The sequence below is a fragment of the Acanthisitta chloris genome, unplaced genomic scaffold (genome assembly GCF_000695815.1).
Source record: "Acanthisitta chloris isolate BGI_N310 unplaced genomic scaffold, ASM69581v1 scaffold8576, whole genome shotgun sequence".
NCBI lineage: Eukaryota > Metazoa > Chordata > Aves > Passeriformes > Acanthisittidae > Acanthisitta > Acanthisitta chloris.
This window is the reverse complement of record NW_008679699.1, coordinates 16,509-40,445: the sequence shown is the minus strand read 5'-3', so window position 1 is coordinate 40,445 and position 23,937 is coordinate 16,509. Positions and strand designations below refer to the sequence as shown.

General features: G+C 38.1%; 1 protein-coding gene across 1 annotated transcript in view; it reads left to right on the top strand.

The window, feature by feature from the left end:
- Window positions 1-612: 612 nt before the first annotated feature.
- The window catches only part of SLC13A4 (solute carrier family 13 (sodium/sulfate symporter), member 4), a 25,140-nt gene continuing 1,815 nt past the window's right edge, over window positions 613-23,937 (top strand). The window contains exons 1-14 of the mRNA XM_009077404.1: window positions 613-711; window positions 6,177-6,305; window positions 8,756-8,892; window positions 9,448-9,629; window positions 10,337-10,391; window positions 11,988-12,027; window positions 12,717-12,782; window positions 14,301-14,491; window positions 15,755-15,874; window positions 18,621-18,722; window positions 19,813-19,914; window positions 21,198-21,295; window positions 22,286-22,416; window positions 23,190-23,351. Coding sequence (XP_009075652.1) covers window positions 613-711; window positions 6,177-6,305; window positions 8,756-8,892; window positions 9,448-9,629; window positions 10,337-10,391; window positions 11,988-12,027; window positions 12,717-12,782; window positions 14,301-14,491; window positions 15,755-15,874; window positions 18,621-18,722; window positions 19,813-19,914; window positions 21,198-21,295; window positions 22,286-22,416; window positions 23,190-23,351 — 1,614 coding nt within the window. The remainder of the gene's footprint in view (window positions 712-6,176; window positions 6,306-8,755; window positions 8,893-9,447; window positions 9,630-10,336; window positions 10,392-11,987; window positions 12,028-12,716; window positions 12,783-14,300; window positions 14,492-15,754; window positions 15,875-18,620; window positions 18,723-19,812; window positions 19,915-21,197; window positions 21,296-22,285; window positions 22,417-23,189; window positions 23,352-23,937) is intronic.

Here is a 23,937-nt window from a genome sequence, read left to right as displayed (position 1 = left end):
TAAAAATAGAAGAAATGAAATCTGAAGGAGCTGCAGATTTACTTTTTATTTAATTATTCCTTTTTTTAAAGAAGGAGTACCTGAAAACTGACTTCTATGCACTGAAAAATAAATTGTTGGTTTTGATAATTTTCCAGCAGAAAAGAAACTGTATTTCAGACATTCTGACTATCAACCAGAAGGAAAAGCCTCAGCTCAAAACATATCTTGCCTGATTTCTGAAAACAGGAATCATACCACTAGATGATGGAAGAAAAAACTTTATAAAACATGGAAATAAGGATACAACACAGCCGGATCTGTGAGTCTGAATTAAAAAGAAAAGTCAAAAGATCACTATGGTCCAACTTGCAAATTTCTTCATGTTATGGTGTGATAATAATTTGGATATGCTAGTGAGCCCTACATAAACTTGAACGTCTTTTTAATTGAAAAATCTTTTCAAAACAACAGATTGAAGAACAATTAAATTAAGAAAGATATTTTAGGTGACTGTGTGGGGATAGGAAATGAGGTGGTGAGAGACCTTTTGGAGAAATCCAGGCACAGGTGGAGGAAAACGTGGTGTAGAAGAATCTGAAGGAGAAGAAAGGCAACACAAAGTGAAAGAGTATGGCAATGATAAAGGAGATTCTCCGATCCAGGAACCTCTTGCTCGTTGTTCTCATTCCACTTCTGCTGCTTCCTCTGCCACTCACATACCCCAGCAGCGTAAGTACATTTTCATTTTCTTTTGAACAGTCTCTGAGTTCAGTAGGTAGTCCTGCTGGATTAATTTGCAGTGTGCAAAAAGGAAAGGCAAAGACATAAAGAAACACAGATCCTAGAAAATTCAAAGCCTTAAATTTGAAGGACTGTGAGGGTCACTGAGATGTCATCACAGTAAGAATGAGAGCTACCTTGAGTCATGTCACAAGCAGAGCTGAAGAGCCTGGTGAAGCTAATAAAGCACTGCTTTAAAGCAGAAATATTTTACCTCTTTAAAAGGAATACTTAGAGTGTCTTTAGTTTTTTTACTAATATGTATGCATGGAGGGGCTTTCAATTTAATGTGGGTTTGTAGGATAGTGATTCAAGTGAGGCAGGAGCTAGGACTTGGTGACACACATGTAAGACCATACATGGCATTGAGTACTCCAGAGCAGGTGTAGGTACTTCTGCTGAAACACTGCAGCTCTGCAGTGACTAATAAATGCAGGCCCAGAGACAAACACAGCATGCAAAGGAGGACTAGCCTGTGCTTAACACACAGACCAGGGAATGGAAGTGGATGTAACTGCATTCCTGACACTGCTTTGGAGCTACTGAACACCGCTGGCCACGAGGTTGAATCCTCTCTGTGCACATCTCTGCAGTTGTAACCCATAAAATAGCAATGTTTTCCTACCTTATAGAGATGGTGATATTTAACTCATCAAAATTTGCAGTGTATTAAAAATTCTGCAGCTGGTACTTCCACGTAGTCCTGAACATAAATCTGGCCAAATGGTGCAGCAATTTCCATTCCTTCCCCTACCGTGCTAAAGATTCATTCTTCCTTATAGTTTCGGAGGATTTATGAATACTGCTACTCCATCAAATTGAAATGCAAAGGATTAGAAATTGTACAGTGGTTTTCGAAAACAAAACAGTAGTATTTTGTTTGGAAAGAAAAACAAGGTCCATAGAAAGAAAATGTTCCTGCACTACAGAAGTCTATGTTGCACTTCGAGTTTTCCTGTTCTGAACTTCAATACATATCTCAGCTATCCTCTTATAGTAGTTTCCCATCTCTTTTATCTTGAGAGATGGAATGAATGACAGACAATTGTGCTCTTCTTCAGAGAACAAAAGGGCTCACCATTTCATGGAGACTTGTTTTACAAAAAGGTTTAATCATCCCCCCTGTCACTGGAAGGGTGACATAAAAAGAGGTACTCCCTGACATTTCCATATAGCACTGTAACTGCAGCATGCTCTAGGTCCCTTGAGGAAACACGAGATTCACTGCATTAAAATTTGTCACTCTTGTTTGCTCCTTACTGAATTCAGAGACGTAGAATGCAATAGGGAAACTAAGAACCAAGGGAATTGTAATAGCACTATGAAGGTGCTGAGGCAGAAGATCACTGACAATATTGCTGCAAGAATTGCTATTACAAAGCACAAGTTCATCTGCACTATTACTCTTCACCTCGTGGTGTTGCTTTACTGCAAAGTGATATGAAATACATCAGATGATGTTTTACATCTACTTTGTGTATATCTGAATGACCACAGATGGTAAAGTACAGCTGAGAATCATACCCAGAGTTGGGCAAATGTTTATAGTGCTATTAAGGAAACATCTACACCAAATAAACTCAGCTAACAGTACACTATGCAAGTGGTTGTGTGTAGAATTTACTTTGCTACAGCCCATTGACTAGGATTGCATTTTACCTGCTCACTTATTTATATTTTTATTTATCAGATAATTATATTAGTTTTCTGTCTTTCTTATAAAGATCAGAATTACAAGGTCACTTATATTTGCATTTCTGCAGGGAATCAGGTTGCAGCTTCTTTGATCTCTGGAAATGTCAAAGGCACATTACATGTGTAATGCCAAGAGTGATCAAAGGGAGCACAAGGAGTCAGAACTGTTTGTAGATATGGTCAATGGGAATAAAGTCCACATCTTCTTTTCTATTATTTTTTGACAAGAAATGGTTGGGTAAAACATAAACTTGAGAAAATTTGCTTTAATTCTTTTTGCCTTTCCAAAGTTATACCTGAACATGTACCACAGGTTTGGGACACACGTAAGTATCTTTCAGGTCATGGCACGTTCAGAAAAAAACCACCGTGTACTTCATGAACTGTGGGTCTTTTTCATTCTGTCCTTATTTCCCTCATTGTTCACAGTGACATGTGAGCATTTTTGCCTCTTTAAAATCTTTAGCCATGGCTTTTTTTTTTGGTCATAAAGCCACCAGAGATGCCATAGAGCATGCCACATGAATTCAGTCAGTTGAGGAAAGGTTCTTCTATGATCACTGGTCCTTTGGCCACACTGTACCCAATCAAGGACATGTGGATGACTCCTCAAAGGTCAGCTGTTGACAGAGCTGTGAGACCTGTGGTATCAGGTGATACTGACACCTTGATATGCCAAATCAACAGAACGGACCCTAAAACACAGAACATGCTCTGAAGAGCCACAGATAACATACTTTCATTCATGTTTGGCTTTATTTACACAAGCTGAAGGAATGGAATTATACTATGATCCTGCAAACTCAAAGAGAGCTTAACCACGTGCCTACATGCCAGATATGCAATGTATACCCTTGCATGTGCGGATCTCCAACATAGAGTTTATTCTACATTTTAATCACTCTGAGATCCTTGGATGTTTCAGTTACAAAAGTCTTATGTATGACCTTTATTGTGGAATGTTTAGCTATGGCTTCCTTTCAGCTCCTCTTTCTTTTCACCTAAGGGAGTGACTGAAGATAATTTTATGATAGTCCCTCCAACAATCACATGTTTTCCTATTCCCTGTTCAAGGCCTGAGGTGGGCTTAACAGTAATTTTCGGCTGTACCAGAAGTGACAAGGGTGAAACAGTTAAAATTATACTCCCACTACTTCAGTCTAGTACTTAGTAGCTCTGGTAACCATGAATTAAATAATTAAATTCAGTTCAATTAAATAGAAGAGATTAATACGGTTTCTCTTGGAAACATACTGGTTTAAAGCACTGAGAAAATGAATAGAGAAAGTTTCTAGACAAGCTGATTAAGTTTTTAGTGGAGATTATCAAGCTTGGCTTTCCTAGTACTTGCTACACAGTTTTATATCATTTAAAAATGTGCTGTATTTTAGGGTTGTTGTTGGGGTTTTTTTTGTAAAATGATTACTGCCTACTGTATAGCAAACACAAAGACTCAGTGCCCAACCCAGTTAGGTTTTGGTAGAAATGCAACTTCCCTTTGTCCTATATCCCATTTTCACTATCGACCTACTTTATTGCCTCACACAGAGGAATAATAGAAAATAACAACAGTCAATGCTCAAAGAAATTAAAAAGAAATAGATTTTTTTGAGTGAGAAAATGGTTTGGAATGAAGTTAGGATGAAATTAATTTTATTAATTTTGGCAAAACATATCCCTTGATTCTTACATTTGCACTGATTAAAATAAAAATCAATTGCTTTTTCATTAGAAGTTGTTTTTCTCCTCAGACAATTGACAACTATGGATTGCCATATAGAGCTCATGCAAATATAGAAGTTTGTCAGCACAAACTAATGTGTTAAAAATTGAAAATGTGTCAAATAGTCACTAGGTCACAAAAATGGCCCTATCCTCTGCTCTCTGTGGAATATTAACCATGAAGGATAATGTAGTTAAAGGTGATTGAGCAGCAAATTGGCTAATGTTTATGAGCCAATCCATCAGCTCCACAACTCTCATCTAAACCAGTATGCCTTCCTAGTAGGGATTACTAAAAATCTCTAATGCCTAACATTTCACTTGTTAAACTTCCATTTTTAAGTCAAAATTATTTGTTATGTTTTACTCAGTGGCCACTTAAAATTGTAACAAGCTGAACACCAATCTTTGAAGTTTCAAAGAGCATAGCAATTGCATATTATAAAATAATCACAATCCATAAATATTAGCAAAAGTCTTTGGATGTCATCCATTCCAATCCAACCTTCTCTAGCCTCTCTTAGAATTTTTTCTCGGTAGCAATGAAGCTACAACTGCAAGACAATCTTTTATTGTAATATATTGCTGAAGGAGCAATAGAGCATAGAGGACTAGTGAAACCCATACTGGAGAGCTTAAAGCCAAAACGATTCTTCTGTGATAGTTAAGGAAGAGAAACAAATATGCACAATTATGTGTAGTTCAGAGTACTTATCCATACATAAAGGAACAATCCAGAGCTAAATTTCTCCAATAGCCTTTATAGTCTCTAAAGTACTTGGAGTTTATCTACTTCAAGGAAAAGTTATGTTTTCTTGTAACATTGTTTCAGCAATTTTGGTGGCCCTGATTAATGAAGTAATTGAATCATTAAGGTTGGAAACTACCTCTAAGATCATCCAGTCCAACCATTAACCCAGCACTGCCATATTCACCACTAAACCATATTCTCAATGAATAATGGAGAACTGATGGATTTCTAGCTGGTATAAATCAGTGCAGACCTATCAGCTTCCATAGAACAGCAAGTTAGCAAGTACAGGAGCTGGCTTCAGGTTTGAGTAAAGGAAAGGAAAACCTTTTTCCTCAGGGTAGTTTCTGTAATTATCACCAGGAGATATCCTCAGGTTTCCAAGAATAACTAACTGAGCCTAAGGCAAACTCCAATGAGTGTCATAAATAAAGACATATCTATCTAAAAAATGGACCAGATGACTTCCATGGACTAGCTGTGTTTTTCTGTAAAATTATTCAGCAGATAGCACCTTTCTCCATCATATCCCAGCTCTCCACCATTGCTCAGCACGATGTTGTCATGACTTTTTCTATCAGAACCTTGGACAGCAGCAATTTTTTTTTTGTTATCTCCATTAGCCCATAGCTCTAAGCCCTCAGGTCAGTGGCCTTCTTCCAAGGGGCTGTGAAAATTACCTGAGCTAATAAAATCAGCTAACAAAAATGTAAGTTTGAATGCTATTTTTTAAAAAACCTGCATTTTTCTGGAGCCATTCTCAAAATAACTACAAAGCAGTTTTATCCATGCTATGGCAAATGTGAATGCTCTTATCTCATCCTGAAAACTACTGGTTCCTGCCCTTCTCCAGTATTGGAAAGAAAACCTTGCAGAAATAGCAGGTCCACAGGCCAAATGTGAGGAGTCATGGTTGAATGCTTGGGAAATATTGGATTATGGACGTTAAACAAATTTGTAAATGCACTTGAAACAATTATTTTGTTGATAAATAGTCTTATCCTAATTTTTTGCCCTGGCTTATACCTGAAAATTTTCATTTGCATCATCTTCTGAAAGTGGCCTTTGGGATGGTAGCCTAGATTTCACACCCAAAGAGCTGCACCTTAGGAGGTCCTTATACAGAACCTTTTGATTTTTTCAAGTCCACTCAGCCACAGTCTGATGAATTCTATGAACAATTCCACAAAGCTTCCACAGCTGCTGGTGGGCAGTAACATGTAACCTCTGTGCTTTCTCCCTGCAGGAAGCCTCATGTGCCTATGTGCTGATGGTGACAGCTGTGTACTGGGTCTCTGAAGCAGTACCTCTTGGTGCAGCAGCCTTAGTTCCTGCTTTCCTATACCCACTTTTTGGAGTCATGAAGTCCAGTGAGGTCAGACCATTGTGCACTTTTTTATCATTTATTATCCTTACTCTCAGTTAATGATTTGAATAAAACTAATCTTAGTGCAGTAGCAAGACTAAGAGGTATGGGAGGAAGAATTGTACATCGTGTAATGTGTAATTTGGTCCAATCAGCTCTTACTTCTACCGAAGATAGATATGGGATATAATATATATTTTATTAGTCTATATATCCTATAGGATATCATATAGGCTATCCTAGCCAAGAGGGATCTCCATCCTGTCAGCAACAAATCCCAAAACCTATTGCATCAAAGGGTCCCCCACCTTTCCCCCTCCTTCAAAACTGTGTAAACATTAGATATGGGATAAACAGAGAAGTTTCTATTAAATTATATTTATTATATATGAGTTCCAGGGCAAAGGAGTAGCTGCATAAAAAAAGTCTATATGATCAGTTCAGAATTTGCTTACTTGAGGCTTTTTTGAATGTTACTTACTTTCATGATATGCCAAGAATTTATTGTACTTCATCTACAACTTCTTTCACCCTGCTTTTTTTCTCTCTTTTTTGAGGGGGGGAGGGTAAAGGGACATCACACTTGATTAAAGGACTAGAAATACAGATAAGAAGACAGAAGAATATATAGCAACCATAAAATTGTTGAATTTCTATCACAGTCTAGCACTGGGAATACCCATAAATGGATAGAGACAAGCATGAACCAAGAGTTTTATGACCTGTCTTATTCCTCCCAGTGGTGTAATATAGTCAGACACATTTCCATACCAACACAATTCAGCATTTTAAAATTTTTTTTTGCAACATAAAGGTAAAGTAGTTAGATATTTTCATTAAAAATTTGGCTGCATATTGGGTAAGGAAAATTTAATGGCAGCCTGACAGAAAGTCAATGTAATATCAAATAAAATGACAGTAAGACTAGTGCAGAGAATGTATTATTTGCATTAGGAACAGAAATAAACCCCTGTATTTAAAAATAAATAACTCTGATGATGCTGCAGTATTTCCAGTCTGCTGTTCTGGAGTCACAAAGAAACCCAGGGCTCTTGTCTAGTATTTTAAAGTACAAATAACTCCCAGGGGCTTAAGAACACGAGGCAATGTGTCATATATATGCATGCAGGTGTTAATAAGACTATTAGCATTCACTCGTTTGTCCAAAATGACTGTGAAAGGAATAAAGGCAAACAACAGATTCTTTGTGCTGCTGGCTTGATGGATTTTTTCCATTCACATCAAGATCTTTTTTTAACAAGGTAGCAGGAAAATAAAGTTAATGAGAAAGAAACCAGTGAAGAAAAGACAAAAAAGTGATATTTAAAAGTTCTGGCACACAACCGTGATGGACAAGTCTATTTAGGTCACCATGGGGATTTATTAAATAAATGTAATTAGATACATAACTTACTGCAAATTTCACAAAATAACATTAGCACTTTATGGAGGAGCATCAGTTTAACTCAGGAGAATGGAAAAACTACTGCTTCCTCTGATTTTAATTGTTTTAAAATGCTGGCACCTACATTTATTTAGTGGAATAGTTTTAAATTGAAGAAAATATGGATTTGGAAAAATATTCCAGCAACAGCTTAGGAAGGATTGCATCTGAATGAAATGAAAAATTTCATTAGAGTCCAAGCATCTGTTTGTTGTTTTTATTTTCTCTCATTTTGTTTGCTTTCACACAAGTACATGTCTTTGTGTGTGAATGTTATGGTTTGCTTAAGTTGTTATTTTTGCAGTCACTTAATGGAACACCTTCTCATATCTTAGCAAGCCCCACATCTAAGAATGCTGCCTTGGAGCTGGCCTCTGAATATTTTCCTGAGCCAGTTATTGGCTTTTGCTCATCCCCTTTAAATTAAAGTTCTGTTTTTTGAAACTTTGCCTTATTTTCCTGATAAAATGGAGGTGGATTTCCAACGTGAAAAGTTTTGGCACAGGATTTGTGGATCACTTTAGCAATATCCCAACCTTTCTATATTGCATTCAAAGCACATGTCCCAAAGGATATTTTTTCTGATGCTGTAGATTCTAGGGATATCACATTTTGCCCCAAAGTGGAACAAGACAGGACAAATATAAGCCAGATAGAATGAAAAAGCAGATGAAGCACATGAATAAACTGCCTTCAGTACAGGGTTTCGTCTGTAGAGTTCCCATGTGAGCCTAGCTGAGTATGATTGATTAACTGCAGGAGTAAAATTTCTCTTGATCTCTTCAAAACTGAGAAGCCTACAAACAACAGAGCCTTGTTATTTCTAAACACAACACAAAATAGATTAAAGAGAACATTTTGACTTAGGAATTCTTCATTTTCTCCTGCTCCCTGTCATTCCTTCTCTAGGGAGAAAAAAAAGTACCATACCATATTTCTTCTTATTCAACATGCTTTCTGTGTAGGGTAGTTACTCCTTCTTTAAATAACTGCTTCTCCCTTGTCCTTATTGCAGGTGGCTGCTGAGTATTTCAAGAACACAACTTTGCTCCTCATGGGTGTGATTTGTGTGGCAGCTTCTGTAGAAAAGTGGAATCTCCACAAGCGAATTGCCCTGCGCATGGTCATGATGGCTGGAGCGAAGCCAGGCATGTGAGTGAACCTCTGACTTCAGGATAGTCTGATGCTGGCTGCAGCAGCTTGAAGGAGCAAATAACAACACCAACATTCCCATCCGTGGTTAAAAGCTAGCTTAGTTTGGGGCTCTTTTTTTCTACCCACCTTTCCTTTCAGACTTTGAAAGCTTAAAAGTTTTGTCATCGCTTTCTGCCACTTCCTACTCCTTGGCTCATTGTTCCTTTGCTCTTTATTTTTTTACTGATAACGATTTTAATCTCTCTGCTCCTTCTTAGTGTGTTGTTTAGTAAACACAAAAGGATGTTTAAAACACATACATGCTGAAAATCACTGTTTCTCACATTACATGCTTATTTCCATGCAGCAAACAGTTCCCAATGATACATTGTCTTGTGACCATTGTGAGCATAAAGCAGCATTTTATCTATGCACAGCAAGATATTTTGGCACCTACAAAATAAAAAAAAAAGACCCCATGTAGTTATCAGTTAACTAATGAAAATATTAGGCAAGAAGCCCTTCAATATTTCTGAAAGTGCCTCAAGAAGATTTCCCTGTGTTCTACTCCAGGTTGCTTCTTTGCTTTATGTGTTGCACCACGGTGCTCTCCATGTGGCTTTCCAACACATCCACCACAGCCATGGTGATGCCAATTGTGGAGGCAGTGCTCCAGGAGCTTGTGAATGCTGAGGAGGAGTGCGAGGTCATCACTACTGCAGGCAGCACCGTTACTGAGGAAAACACGCCAATAGGTATTTCTCAATATTGGTCATTCTCATTTGTTCATCAGTGACCAGACTAATTGATACACATTATTCAAAGTCTGTTGAGGTCAGAGCTGTCTGACTTGTCCTGCCAAAGATGCTGGTCCATACTCTTTCCTTTTGTACTCTGGTGTTTCTTTCAAAAAGTGAAAGAAAGTTTCAATATGTGATGGAAGAACTGTAGTTGGGAAACTGGGGTGTCTACTGGAGTTTGTGTGCTATGAACTCTTGGGCAGTAGGATTTTACAGAAAAACCACTGAGAGTAAAGTCAAAGACACATAGAAGAGGCCCAAAGTGTGCTCTTTGACAATTCCATGTTTACTCATTTTACCCCTGCCCTTCCAGCCTTCCCAGATCAGAGCAGGTGCCACAAGAGCTCTAAGGTTCATTTTGTTCTTTTTTTCCCAGAAAGAACAGATTTAGGAAGCAAAGATTCTCTCTTTTCTTTCAATTCACAGTTTCCAGGCTGAAAATTATTTTTTTAATCTAACTTTGCCTATAATATGTAGGTATAATAGTCTTTAAATTGCCAGAGACAGGAACAATACAAAATAATAAAGTGCTGCATAAAGAGATCACCTGACTTGATTTGGATAAGTTTTTGTTTGCAGTAGCTTCTCCAGGTCCAGTGGGGTAACCCAGGGGCTCAGCTCAGTTCTTACCCCATGGGTTGCTTTCTCTTCCTTTGTTGCAGGTCTCAGTGAAAAGCATGGCCAACCTTCACTGGAGCTTATCTTCATCAATGAGGAGTAAGAATGAACCCTGTACATCACGACTGGAGATTTGAGCCCTACACAGGTTGCAATGAGATGAATCTAGGAGTAGAGCCAGGAAGGGCAAGCAGAAGCTTACAAGTGAATGTTTCACATGTGTCTGACAAGGAAGGCTTGTATCATTAATGGGATTAATGTAATGGTCTGGATCTTACTAAAGCTTCCCAGTGGTCATTCTTTTTTAACACTACGGCTATTTTAGAGAGAAGGAAAATGTTTCTTGGGGTTTGACAGATCTTTTGAAGTCTGTGTTTGTGCTGTCTACAGACTTTTGTTTCTCTTCCCCTGACAGAAGAGTGATGGAGAGGATCCAAGTACAGTATGGAGTGCCCACAGTACAAATCCAGAGAGAAGTCACTTACAGAGCATTCCTGAAAAAAAGACTGAACTGTCTGAATTTAAGAGAGAGATGAGAGTGAGGAAAGGTGGTAAGGGAAGGGAGAACCAACTAAAAAACATTTATTCCCCCCCAAAAAATGATAAAAGATTTCTTTAAATATAGACAAATTCCTTCAGAGGTTTAAAACACAAACAGTTTCAAACAGGTCTCTGTTTAGGGTAGAATCTAGTAAGGTGAAAAGGGAAATCAAATAAATGACTAATTTCTTTGTCAGATTATCAAATTAACTACCAGTTCAAGATACACAAGAGAATATACAAAGTGAATGTCCTAAAACTGTATTATAGGCTAAATCCTTAGAGCATCTTCTAACAAAGTGTGAGAATAAATTGCACAGTCCTTCTTGAGCTCCTTCTATGTTGTTCACAACTGTTCAAAATAAAAGAGAAATTGCTTTGCTTTAATCTGCTTTAAAACAAATTTTATCATTCAAATGGCACAGGCTGATGAATTCATGTATACTTTCAAGATCTAAATAGTTGTCTCATTAGTCTTTAGACTAATGGTTTCTCCAGTATCCCCTCTGTTATCTCTTTTTATCCCAGTCATATTTTCTGTGCAGTATAGAATCAAAATTTCAGTTTGGGATTCTGCCATTAATCCATTTAAGGCCTATTGTAGAGTATGTGTGGAACATTTCATAACAGAACTATTATTAAAATAGTATTACTTCAAAATGAAGTTGAAATTTGACAGGAAAAGAAAAGTTCATCTTCTGGAATTAAGTTCAGTGGATTGTTTGCATGATCCACATGCCACACAGGACAGATTTTAGTGAAGACTTTAATGTGGTACAGGTAAGAGCTCAGAAACATCATTGGACAACTTGGCAGAGGAAGAACTTGACTAGAACAAGCAGCAGTAGTGCTGGATTGCCTGGTGATTCACTCCACTGTGAATGGGGTATATACCACCAAGAACACAATTTAGATTTTTTCTGGCATGGAGGTGGAACCCCATTGCTACACAGCTAGAGACAGAGCTGTGAAACATAATGATGATTCATGTATCTGGACAAGAGGCCACATAAGAGGTTCTAATAAACAGTATTTACCATTTCAGTAGACACTAGTTCTCATGCAGATGCTGTCCCTCCTACCCATGCTGTGTGCCTTTTGAGGGAGCTGCTCAACAGGCAGTTTTAAAGTATATTTTCCTTTCTTTGTTTTTAGTGCTACTACTACTGACTTCAGCTCCTTGGTGCAGTCAAAGGTATTGTCACAGGTAGTATCTTCTGAGCTACACTGCCTTCTAATGCAGGAACCATCAGCAGAATCCACACAGCTCTGAAAAAAACTGCTGTTTCCTTTATTTCAAACAAGTGGTGGTTGTTGACAGAGGCTATGTATTGCTTTGCATCTAACCTATCAGCCTGCTTGCACAAATCAGGTTGGGCAGCATTAGCTTTGTACTGTTTGTTGTACTTACTGCTGGAGATGCTGAGATCGAATCAATCTAAGACTAGTAAACTAACAATTCCATATGGTCTCCAGTAAAATCATCTGGCATCTTTTATTGTCCAGGTATTGCCAGCTTCTGCAGCTGAGACACCTCAGTTACTAGAACAACCTGCACATATCACAAAGTCATAGCCCTCTAGTAAGGGATCTGTTAGATTCATCTACATGGCAGAGGAAGAAAAACTGAACTTCTTATAATCTGATTTTAAGATCCCTTTAAAATAAAATTAGGATTTTGTTTTAAATCTTATTTTTTTGCATTTTCCAGTGTAAAATTTACAGCTGAAATTTTAGTGGGTTGATATTTTTCTTTTTTTTTCTTCTTTTTCTTTTTCTCCCCAAACCTAACACCCATAACCTTTACAAAGCATCATCAATTCTATTCTAAGTGCCTCTATGAACAGAATAAAGGTTAATCCAAAAGCATTTCCCTCTTTACAGGGTATGAATGGTGTGCACATGATAGCCAACCCTATTGGAACAAGCAATGGGCAGCACCTACCTCAGGTAAGGAATTGTTAGACCCAAGGGGTGAGGCAAAAACCAGACATGAATATCAGCTGATCCTCTCTGGTTTATATTTGTTCCTTGTAAGCTGTGTTGCATGGAATAATTCACCATCATCTTACCACTGCCATGGCTTGGACCTTTGCTAGTTCTTGCTCCTATTTAGATGTGCCCAGCACAGGTATTTTCAGAAGCACCACCCTCCCCCTTCCCCCCCTGCCAGTGGATGGGATAATTCATTTATATTTACATTCAGCAATGTGATCATGAGTTTCTGTTATTATTTGACTATTGTAGCCACTTTGTTTCTGCAAATCCTCTTTGGAAAATAGCCCAGCTCAAAACTAAATCCTGATACACAAAATCCTACTTGGAATGAAAGCAGCAGCAAGCACAGACCATTTATCTGTTCAGCCAATTTGTTAGGTAGTCTTAGGATCCACCTCCTTTTTGTTCCAAATATCACCCTCAAAATACTCCATTAAATCAGTCCACTCCAGTATTTCTACTTCTCTTGAGTGGGTTCAAGAAGAGATTGCTGTTTGGATGACAATTACGTAGTATCTTAACTGCAGAAGTTGATATTCATGAAAGATTAGGCTAAAATCAACACATGGATTTGCATTCACAGTTCAAAGGAATGTGAGTGTATGTTTCCAAAAGAGACTAATGTACTGGTCCTGACACTTAATTTACACTTATACCCATATTAATAAGCATTGAATGGTTATTTTGTAACGAATATACTAATTTACTTTTTAACCTACAGGATTTGAGCCACTTTTACTCACACAATGATGATGATGTCCCTATAGCATGACTGATTTTACTAGATAAACCAAAATGCATATTAGTAAATGCAAGAAGCCTGAACCACTTGCTGCCTTTCCCCTCAGTCCTAAGTAACAGCCTTGGGTTGCAGGTACATTGCCTCAAAGTACTGTACTTTTTTCGCAGTATAAGAACTTGATTTACCTATGTAGAGAGTTTCCTGCCACTGATAAGAAAGCTCCTTCTGAAGCAAAGTTTTCTGGCATCTTTTTCTTCCATATTTCCATCTCCCAGCCTTTTTCAAGCCATTCTGAGATGCCTAGCACTCCATTTCTAATTAGAGAGCCTGAGCCAGTTTAGGTGTGAAAAGTTCACCAAGCCTTTGTCTGGCAGCTGCTCATAAACCTCAAGGATTATGGATTCCTACTGCTGCAGTGCTGGCATCCTGTCCCTGCAGCCCTCAAAGGCTTTTGGTATCCCACTGATATTCCAGCAAGAGCTGTAGCTGGCCCAAAATTCAGCCAGAAGTCTGATTACTGTTTGTCCTACATTTCTGCCACAGATCAGGCAATTTCAGGCCTGTGAACAGGTTTCCAGGTCTGATCCCAGTTAATCCCTGTGAAGGAAAAACTGCCCACCCTTATGCAAACCTATTGTTTCTCAGGGACTCATATCACTATGGCATTAGAGCAGGCTGGGTTGCTGTGCTGATCACCTGCTTTCTTTGGTGAATGTATCCCCTCACAGGCTCAGATACTGGTCCTGCCTCCTGAGCACCCAGAGCTGGGCCTGAGCACCAAGTATCGCTATCAGACCAGACATGACCACATGGTCTGTAAGTGCCTCTCACTGAGCATCTCCTACGCAGCGACCATTGGAGGACTGACAACCATCATAGGAACTTCCACCAGCCTCATATTCTTAGAGCACTTCAACAAGTAAGTCATACTGCGATTTCCTGAGAATGGTGGGAGAGTCATTTTCATCCCTGTGGCTTTCCCCATGGGTTATTTACTACCTCAAGGAACCCTAACAAGACAGTCTCACTGAAGGCCATTTTGCTTCCTCCTCTGTTATTATAACTCATGGCTAATGTTTGAAAGGGAGAGCTTAAGTTAATGCACATCCACACCTTTCTGTCACAAAAAAAAAAAAAATTCCTCAGCATGGGGTAACATTTAAGTTTCTTCTTTTGATTTGACAAGCAGCAGGCACTCTGGAAAAGTAAACATTAGAGCCATGAAGATATAGCAAAGAAGACAAAGAAATACTCAGAAAAGAAGACATATAAAATCACTTCCAAGTTGTTCTATGGGTTATTAAAAAGTGAGTTCTTACAGTGAATCTAGAGGCATCACTAGTGGTACTTGGTCTGCTCAACTTGCAGTGTAATAATAAATAAACTTAGAAATGTGGCATTACACATTTGCTTCAGAGAATACGGAAAGCAGCTCTCTGGTCAGCTAAGTATATTCCTTTATCATATGCCCAGGGCTCTCAAAGACATGAATGTTACCTCTGCCAGAAGAATGGTGATATTTCCCCTTATGCACAGACAGGCATCCAAGCTCAGACCTGATTCTGGTCATCTATTGCTGCCACTACTGCCATGGTACCCTTCATTTCTCTCTCTGAATGGTGGTAGCAAAGACAACTAAGTTCAGAAGTCACGCTTAATCCATGGATTTGAATTTTACAGAATTGCCAAAGATCTTGCTTTTATGACAGTTACATCAAATGCACACACCAAATATCTTTGTCAGAGCCCAGCAGAGTGTCGCCGTTATTTGTGTGGCCTGTGATAAGACATGCAAAGAGATTTTGGGTGAAATCATTCTTAAGTCTGACTACACTAAAAAGAGCTTTAACACACACCAGAGGTAGGGACAAAATTTCACTTCTGGCAACTCAGAGTTTTTGAAGCTAGTTAGATAATCCAGACCACCTGGTATTAAAGGTTTGAAGTGCTATATACCTCATCTGTTGGTCATGTGAGGTCAATGATTCACATTTTTTGGCAATTGTTTCACTATGCACATGTAATGCAGCTGTTGCAAATGGATGCTGATGGGATTTTTCTGTCATGTCATGACAAATATATATACACATATATATGTGTGTGCAACTCTGCATAATAGAGGTCCTTGTTCTTTCACTGTTCTAACTGCTTGTGCTTCCTATTTTAATTTTTTTCTTTACAGTCAATACCCAAATGCTGAAGTGGTAAATTTTGGAACCTGGTTTTTGTTCAGTTTCCCCATCTCCCTCATCATGTTGATCCTGACTTGGTTCTGGATGCATTGGCTGTTCTTGGGTTGCAAGTGAGTGAAGATTGTACAAGATGCACTGATTATGAAAGCAGAGGATCTGTGGCTGTCTAGAATATATCCTATAAAGATGTTTAGACTGGCAAATGACAAAATTTAAGGAACAATTTCCTTCTTCTTTCCAGAACAATTATTCAAGGAAATTTTACTGCTTAGCTGCACTGCATAGACAGCAGTATACAGGATTACCGCCTAAGAGTGAAGTGCTTAGCTAGTGCTGATGGAAATCTTACTAAGCATTCAACTGTTTGTTTTTTTTTACTCTTGTGACAATGAAGATCCCCTCATGGACCAAAAATCTTTTTATAAGTCCTTTTGGAAAAGCACAGCTTAAAAGCTGAATAGAAAAATAACTGCAAGTGAACAAATCACTTTTCAGATCTGCCCCCAGCTCAATGAAATTAATGTAAGAACAGTTAAAATTAAAGGTAAATAAGCTCCATATATATTTCTCTTTAAAGTGGAAAGGACTCGCAGCTTATACAAATGAATTTAATACCAGGAAGTCCCTAAGCCTCAAACCAAGAAAAAAGCTCAATCTCCTAGTTCATTTGTACCACACAGAGGCACTCAGTAAAGTTAATGAAAATTGCCAATATGTGCACATTTAGAGTGGATTAGTTACTCTGCATTAATTTGTGATGCAGACACACTTACTCAGAATTAAAGTGGCTTTAATTTTATTTAGTTTGCTCTTAAAAGTAAGCTGAACTGGTACCACTATTTCACCTAAGGCTTGCTGTTGACCTTGACTTGATTTGAAAAGATAATTTAGAGGTGAATAGCTCCATGCTAGTCTCCTGAGCCTTGTAGTTCTGAATTAAAAGGCAAAAATAAGTTCCCCCCTTTTTATTTTTTAATCTTGAGAGGAAACAGGCCTGAACATGGCCCTCAATTACTTCAGTTTAAAAAAAATAAATATAATTGAAATTCCACATTGCATCCAAGACCTCATGCTGATTAATGTTGTTCTAAATAATACCAGAGACTGAAGCATTATCGACTTTTTGAGAAGTACTAGTTGATTCCAAGCCTCCTTAATCTCTGACTTCTATTCACTGCAGTTCATTAAAGAATATATTATGTTAGGAGCAGAGCTCTGTCTTCACATCTTCCTAAGCCTGGAAACACTTAGAACATGTTGAAACAGCTGCCTAATGCTTCAGCACAAATGTCTAAGGAATTCCTGTAATGCTCATGTTATTTTCCTAGGAAGCCCAGTGTCATCAATCTGTTCTGACTTGGCCCAGTTGGAACAACATGTCAGATTTGTTTTTAAAGCTCTAGACTAGGTCAAAAGTGAAAGAGAATGGACCCATCAAACAACTTTTGCCAGCAATGCAGGGCTAAAGGTAGAATCATTACTGTAGAACTGGCCATTATAAACCATGTAGCTCTTCTCTTCCAGTTGCTGCATTTCTGCTGGTAGATTTTACTGGAGTCTAACAGCAAGGCTGGCAAGGAAACTTAAAATACTTACAGGTGCAGGGCACTTCTAAGTGAGCTAAAAAAAGTAAGTGCCCATGTGAAATGAAAAGCCTTTTTGTTAACTAGACAAGGCTTGTCTGGATCTTGAGCTGTGCAAATTCCTTTGAGAATCTGTCCTTAACCAGATACATGGAGGGAGATTGCAGTCCATGGTGTGGTTAGTACTATGGCATGTGTCTTAGTGGGGTACCAACTGAGAGATTAAAATAGCAGGAACTATAAAAGAGCCTTTCAGCCACTGAAGTCCCTACTGCTCTTGCCTTTTATAGGCAGGCTTAGATCCCCCACACCTCTATGTGACAGAGGGTACAGTTGGAGTGAAAAAGCAAGTATCTGTGACTCAGAGCACAGCAAAGTAATGCTACTGGAAAGAAAAGGAAAGAGTTAAAGTGGGCTTGCAAGTGTCTTAATTTCAAGTAGGAATGTCCACACATTGGATGAAGGCAAACTGAATAAACTGAGAACTTCACTTGACATTCATACAAATGCATAGCAGGATTAACATATCCAGCTATGAAATGTGCTTGTGTTTTTATGTTCCTGGCAGAAGTACAGGCATTTTTTACCAGGACAAAACACCAGTCTGACTGCCTTGGCCTCTGTGGTAGAGGCAATACGGTGCTACACTGGCTGTGCCTGGTTTAGAAACAGCTAGTGCTAGCAGAGGCAGGCAGGTCATGGAAGCTAATGGGATCCTAAGCACAGCTTTCCCTCATTATTTACTGTGAATCCTGAATATTCAAGTCAAATATGGCCTTAAAAGCCAGACCAGGCCCCAGATATGTTGGATAGCCCCAATCCAACTGGAAAGTATACAGTTACCCCATTAAAAATTTCTATTGATAGCTGACCTCTGTCACAATCTTTCCATGTGATGATAGAAACTAGCCATACCTTCTGGAGGTTTCTGGCACCAGAAAAATCTGGCCACTGCCAGTTCTTTGAGAAAGCCTACACAAAGGGAGCCCAGCCATCACTCAAGATGGCTCAGTGATACCAGTCAGTATTAGTCAGAGCACCCTGGGGACCTTCTACTATGTCTAGAATTGAAACTCATAAGAACTTGAGACAAGATTAATCAGAGACCACATGCAGCAATTTCCCTTCCCATTGCCATCAGGCCTTGTCCCAGTCACATCTTCTCCCAACAGTCCCTGGTACTTGAATTTTTAGTTTACTTCATTGCTATTTTTTAAATTATTTTTTTCCCACTTTATGCCCTTACCTAATTTTATTGTGCTATCTGCCTCAGTTTTAAAGAGACCTGTTCTGTCAGCAAGAAGAAGAAGACCAAACGGGAAGAAATGTCAGAGAGAAGAATTCAAGAAGAATATAAGAAACTGGGAAATGTTAGGTAAACCAGATCTGCCTTCCTCAGGAATTTGCCTCTCAATGTAGAACCATCCTCTTCTATTGCTCTCCATGTTGCCTTTGGCTCATGTAGCTTATTCTAAAACTGTCAGCTCTTTTTCCTCCCTTCCAGAATAGGAGTAGAACTAAATGCAAAAATAGATTAAAGTCAAAGACTTTGTTAAAAGCATGCATGTACTTATTGATTTATTTTTTTCCCATGAATAAGGAAATAAAAGGAAAGATTCAAGTTTATACCAGGGTTCAAAGATCATCCAAGTCAAGGTTTGTCTCTGCCTTTGAACTAAGTCATCAAAGGACCTCCTTCCCAATTCAGGCACATACTTGTTTTGGTGGATAGAAGTTCAGCAAAGGTTTTATCCCAGTTGCCCATAATCTTTATGCATGATGGCAAGAGGTGCCTCTTGAAAAGATTATTTTGCAAGATTTTAATTTTCAAAAGGGATGATATGTTATAAAATCCCTTTTTCCCCAAATATATTTGTGCTGTTCAACTGAAATGTGGGCAGGTAACTGGCTGAATATGATCAACTCTGAAACTAGACTGTTGTTCAGAATACGCCTATATAGGAAATCATACTTGATTTAAATCTGTGCTAAATTAAAAGTCCTCAAGTCACCTCAAGTATCTTCAACTCACCTTGTGTGCACCATCTGTGCTCATTTACATTGTCATTTGCTCCTAGGCTTTCTATGCTTTTAAAAAATGCAAGAGAATGTGTTTACAGTGGAATGCTAATATGAGCTTTACCTTGTTAACACATTTAATCAGATAATAATGCAAATACAAATCAAGCATTTAGAAATATTTTCCTTCAGGTCTTGCCCATGAATTGCAAGCATCGATGGATATTTTTAGCCTATTTTTCACAGGGTTTAGATGGTTCCCAGCTGGGAGCCAAATGTAGAATTGTTTAATTTGAACTAATCTCCCTTACTATTTTCCATGTGGTTTTTCATCCTTTTTTTTTAAGCCAATTTCTAATTTCTTAAATTTCATAAATTTGCTCTCAGGTTTTCAGACAGACCTTGGATTTACTTCCAAGTTGGTTTTTTTCTTCTTTTATTTCTAGCTATCCTGAGAAGGTGACTGGATTCTTCTTCATCCTGATGACCTTGCTTTGGTTTACTCGTGAGCCTGGATTTGTTCCGGGATGGTCATCTCTTTTTGAGAAGTAAGTAAAATTCCCTAAACAACTGCACAGGATTATGGCTTTGCTGCTTCTGACTTTTCAGAATATTTTTTGTTCTTAAGACATCATCAGCCACTTTTAACAAGGTGGTGAAAAAAGAAGACCATATTCAAAAATTAGGATTTTTGTTTTTCAAAATTTATCAGTTTAATATAGGTGCAAATTCTGTTCTTTCTCAGTACAAAGAGTAAATTAAGTAGAGAAAGTGAATTAAACACATTTCAAATGTAAAAAAAAAGGGTCAAATTTTGAGCATAAAATGTTTTAGTGCATTCATAGAGAAGTTACACTGGATTAGATTGCAAGTATAATTAAAATGAAAACTTCTGACAAAAAGTCAGAAGTCATCACTCGCTACAACTACCTGAAAGGGGTTGGAGAGAGGTGGGGGATGGACTTTTCTGCCATGCCTGCAGGGAGAGGACTAGAGGGAATGGCCATAAGCTGAGACAGGTGACTATAATTAGATACTAGAAAATAAATGTTCACTGTTAGGGTGTTCAGGCACTGGAATAGGTTGCCCAGGGAGGTGGTGGATTCACTATCCCTAGAAGTATTTAAGAGGTGTCTGGATCTGGCACTGGAAGATATGGTTCAGGGTTTAGTGATAGGTTAATGGTTGCACTTTATGGTGTTAAAGGTCTCTTTCAACCTTGATAATTCTATGATTGCAAGTGTTTTATCAGGAAAATGACCATTCAATTAAATATTACACAGAATGATGACTGAAGCAAATAATTTTTCTTTTCTTTTAAATAATATTCCAACAAATTATATTAAAAGCAACTGTAACACACACTCCATAACAAATAATCAGTGATTTGAACTTTTTCAGAATGAGCTTTAAACATTTAATTTAAAATCAATCTACAATCCATTTCTAAAGGATCACTTGGGTTTGGCTTTTCCACACAATGTATTTACTGTTTCTTGCTTCTAGTACACACAGTATTTTTCTGTACCTCCAAGTTAATAGATTTGTAAACCGAAAGGGACTTTTTTTTTCCCCCAGTGGCATGATAAAAATTGTTGAACAGTGATTGAAGTTGGCTACAGGAGTCAGTTTAATAAATGGGAAAAAAATCCAATTTGTAGCCTTGATATGCAGACATATTTTTCTAATGGGCTGTTAGTAAGACTTCAGATGTGGAAACACAACAGTGGAAATACAACAGTGGAAATACAATTTGCTTGGAGCTAGGTACCTTGTTTGGAAATGTTTTTGTTCATGTGTTTTTATGAAAACCTCACTGTTTATTTCCTAGGAAAGGTTACCGGACTGATGCCACTGTCTCTGTATTTCTTGGTTTTCTCCTTTTCCTGATTCCAGCAAAAAAGCCATGTTTTGGAAAAAGGGAAAAAGGTGAGGAGAATGCAGAAGAAAAAGAGCTGATACTTTTCCTGGTGTCTTTAATGACATTTTTCTGTTTTCTGTAATAAACTCCAAGAAGAGATTTTTATGGTAGTAAGTCAGGGTTCAGTTTCTACTCTGATACCAGCCCTTCCTATATCAGTCCTCCTTTTCCTTTGCTTTAATTCATATTGTCTCATTCAGAAGATGACAAATAGGTCTCGTATCTGAGGTTGCCACAACTTCTGTGCAAGCAGAGTTATTAACATTTAGGACTGAGCTTTAGGAAAGGTTCAGATGGATTTCTATATTAAAGAACTATAATGCAGGACTATAATGCTGAAGTTAAGCTCTAGTAAAAAATCTGACCATCACTGATAAGCAGAAATCACTGATAATGTCCTAAGATAAACATAAAAGAGGTCAGAAAATTACAGACAGTGTTCCAATGTTGCACAACACTTCCCTGATAGTCTTCTTGATAATAATCCCTTAGGACATTTTTCTCTTTTGGCAAAAATAACACTCTCTAACTCCTTCTTCAACAAAATACTCAGGCATCTAAAAACCAATGTCCTCAGATAGAATCTAGGGGCATAAATGCACTTTATCAGGCTTTCTGGCCTACTTCATAGCCCTTCTTTGAGAATATAATCCCGTTGTAACACCATCTTTGTGGTCTACAAATATATGCACATGCATATACACCACAGAGCACACAGTCCCTCAAAAAACTATGAAATGAAACACAGGGTTTTATAACTATTCACATCAACAGTGCAGCTAAGGGGAAGTCAAGACACTTGGAATTAATATGCTGCATTTTCTGAGGCCAGGCTAACCAGAGAAACAGGCTATGTGCTGCTTCTTTGTCTCTCTCTCACAAAGTTCTCAAGTTAACTCCCATGCATATTCCGTTATTCCTACAAGGGTGAAATATGTGAAGATTTTTGCAACAGGGGTAGTATAATACTGCTCACACACTGGCTTTATTTGATACAGGAGATGGTGAAAAGTCAACAAACATTAACACACTGGATCCAATCATTACCTGGAAGGACTTCCAGAAGACCATGCCATGGGAGATTGTAGTGTTGGTTGGAGGAGGTTATGCCTTAGCAGCTGGATGCAAGGTAATGATTTAGATTTTTATCCTCCTTCCTAAAATAATTTTCAACCTGGACTTTTATCCCTTTGATGTGGATACTTCCAAGTTTGTACATAACCTAGTACCTACTCCCTGCACTCAAGCAGCTTATCCAATTAACAAAAAGATGGCTACGGCTCAAGTCAATTGTGTAAGCATCTGCTATTTCAGGTGCTTTAGAGTATCTAGATATTCCTGCAAGGCCAGCAGACATGACACAGGATCACACTTTCTCAGCTAGCAGCTAGCCAGACTGAGGGGGAACATTTCACCTGCCACTGGATGCTCCTCTTTAGGCAACTGAGTGAAACTCCTAGTGCCAACTGGAATCATACTCTAGGCTCTCCTGACTATATCTACACTCAGTATAATTCATGAATGCACATTTAGCTCTCCTACAGATTCCTACATGTAGGCAAATGAATGTGTGCATTTTAATCTCAAAATTAATTCTGCCTAGACTGTGCAAATCTTTGTTGCCAATTTTCTATATCCCACATGCTGAAGAAGGTGGGAATCCTTGGCGCCTTTTGAATGTTATTAACCACCAAATGTATCACTCTGTTATTATGTATGACTATTTATTAGGCACTGCAGTGAAAACCAGTTTACTGAGCAAAAGAAAATGAAAAAAGCATTGACCTAAACTTTGTTTATTTGCTGGTGGGATTCTCTGATGTAAACTGTCACAGAGAAGAGAGTCTGTTTCACAAACATACAAAGTATTTAGTAATTCTTATGCTTCTGTCCTTTCCCCAGACCTCTGGCCTCTCTACATGGATTGGACGTCAAATGCTCAGCCTGAGCAGCCTTCCCTACTGGGCTGTAACCCTGCTGGCTTGCATTTTGGTGTCCCTGGTAACAGAGTTTGTTAGTAATCCAGCAACCATAACCATTTTTCTGCCTATTTTATGCAGCATGGTGAGTTAAAACAATGACATTTTCAGTCTGTTGTTTCCTGACAGGCTTGTGGGAATGTTTCAGGATGTCAGGGTACTGGGTTCACATGAAACCCAGCATCATTTTCCAAGGTACTGTTCTGTACTCTTGGGATTAGGAAAAAAATAATAAACTAGGGCAGCCAATAGCACCAAGGAATTTATTCAATACCTCTCAGATAAAGCAAAAACTTAGTTCGTGCACTGAGGGATTCTTAGTCTAAGTAGTAGAAAATGTGATGATGCAATGAACAAGATAGAGGAATTTCACCTAAACTTTGAGATACTTTTATCAATGCTATTTTAAATGTGTTGTTCATTAGTTAGCAGTTACCCACTCCCTACTTGTAAGAAAAGACTGGAGTACTGAATTTTATTTCAGATTTAAAAGTGTTCAAGGAGATGATCTAGTAATCATACTATCTTCCAACATGGAAAGCAGAAAAAAATCAGCATATTGTTGACAAAGGCAGAGGAAAGAGATACTAATTTCATTTTCTAATGGAATAACAGTTACGGAAAACTATTTTATTTCTTTTCTTTTATGTAATGTGAAGCATTTCTTACCA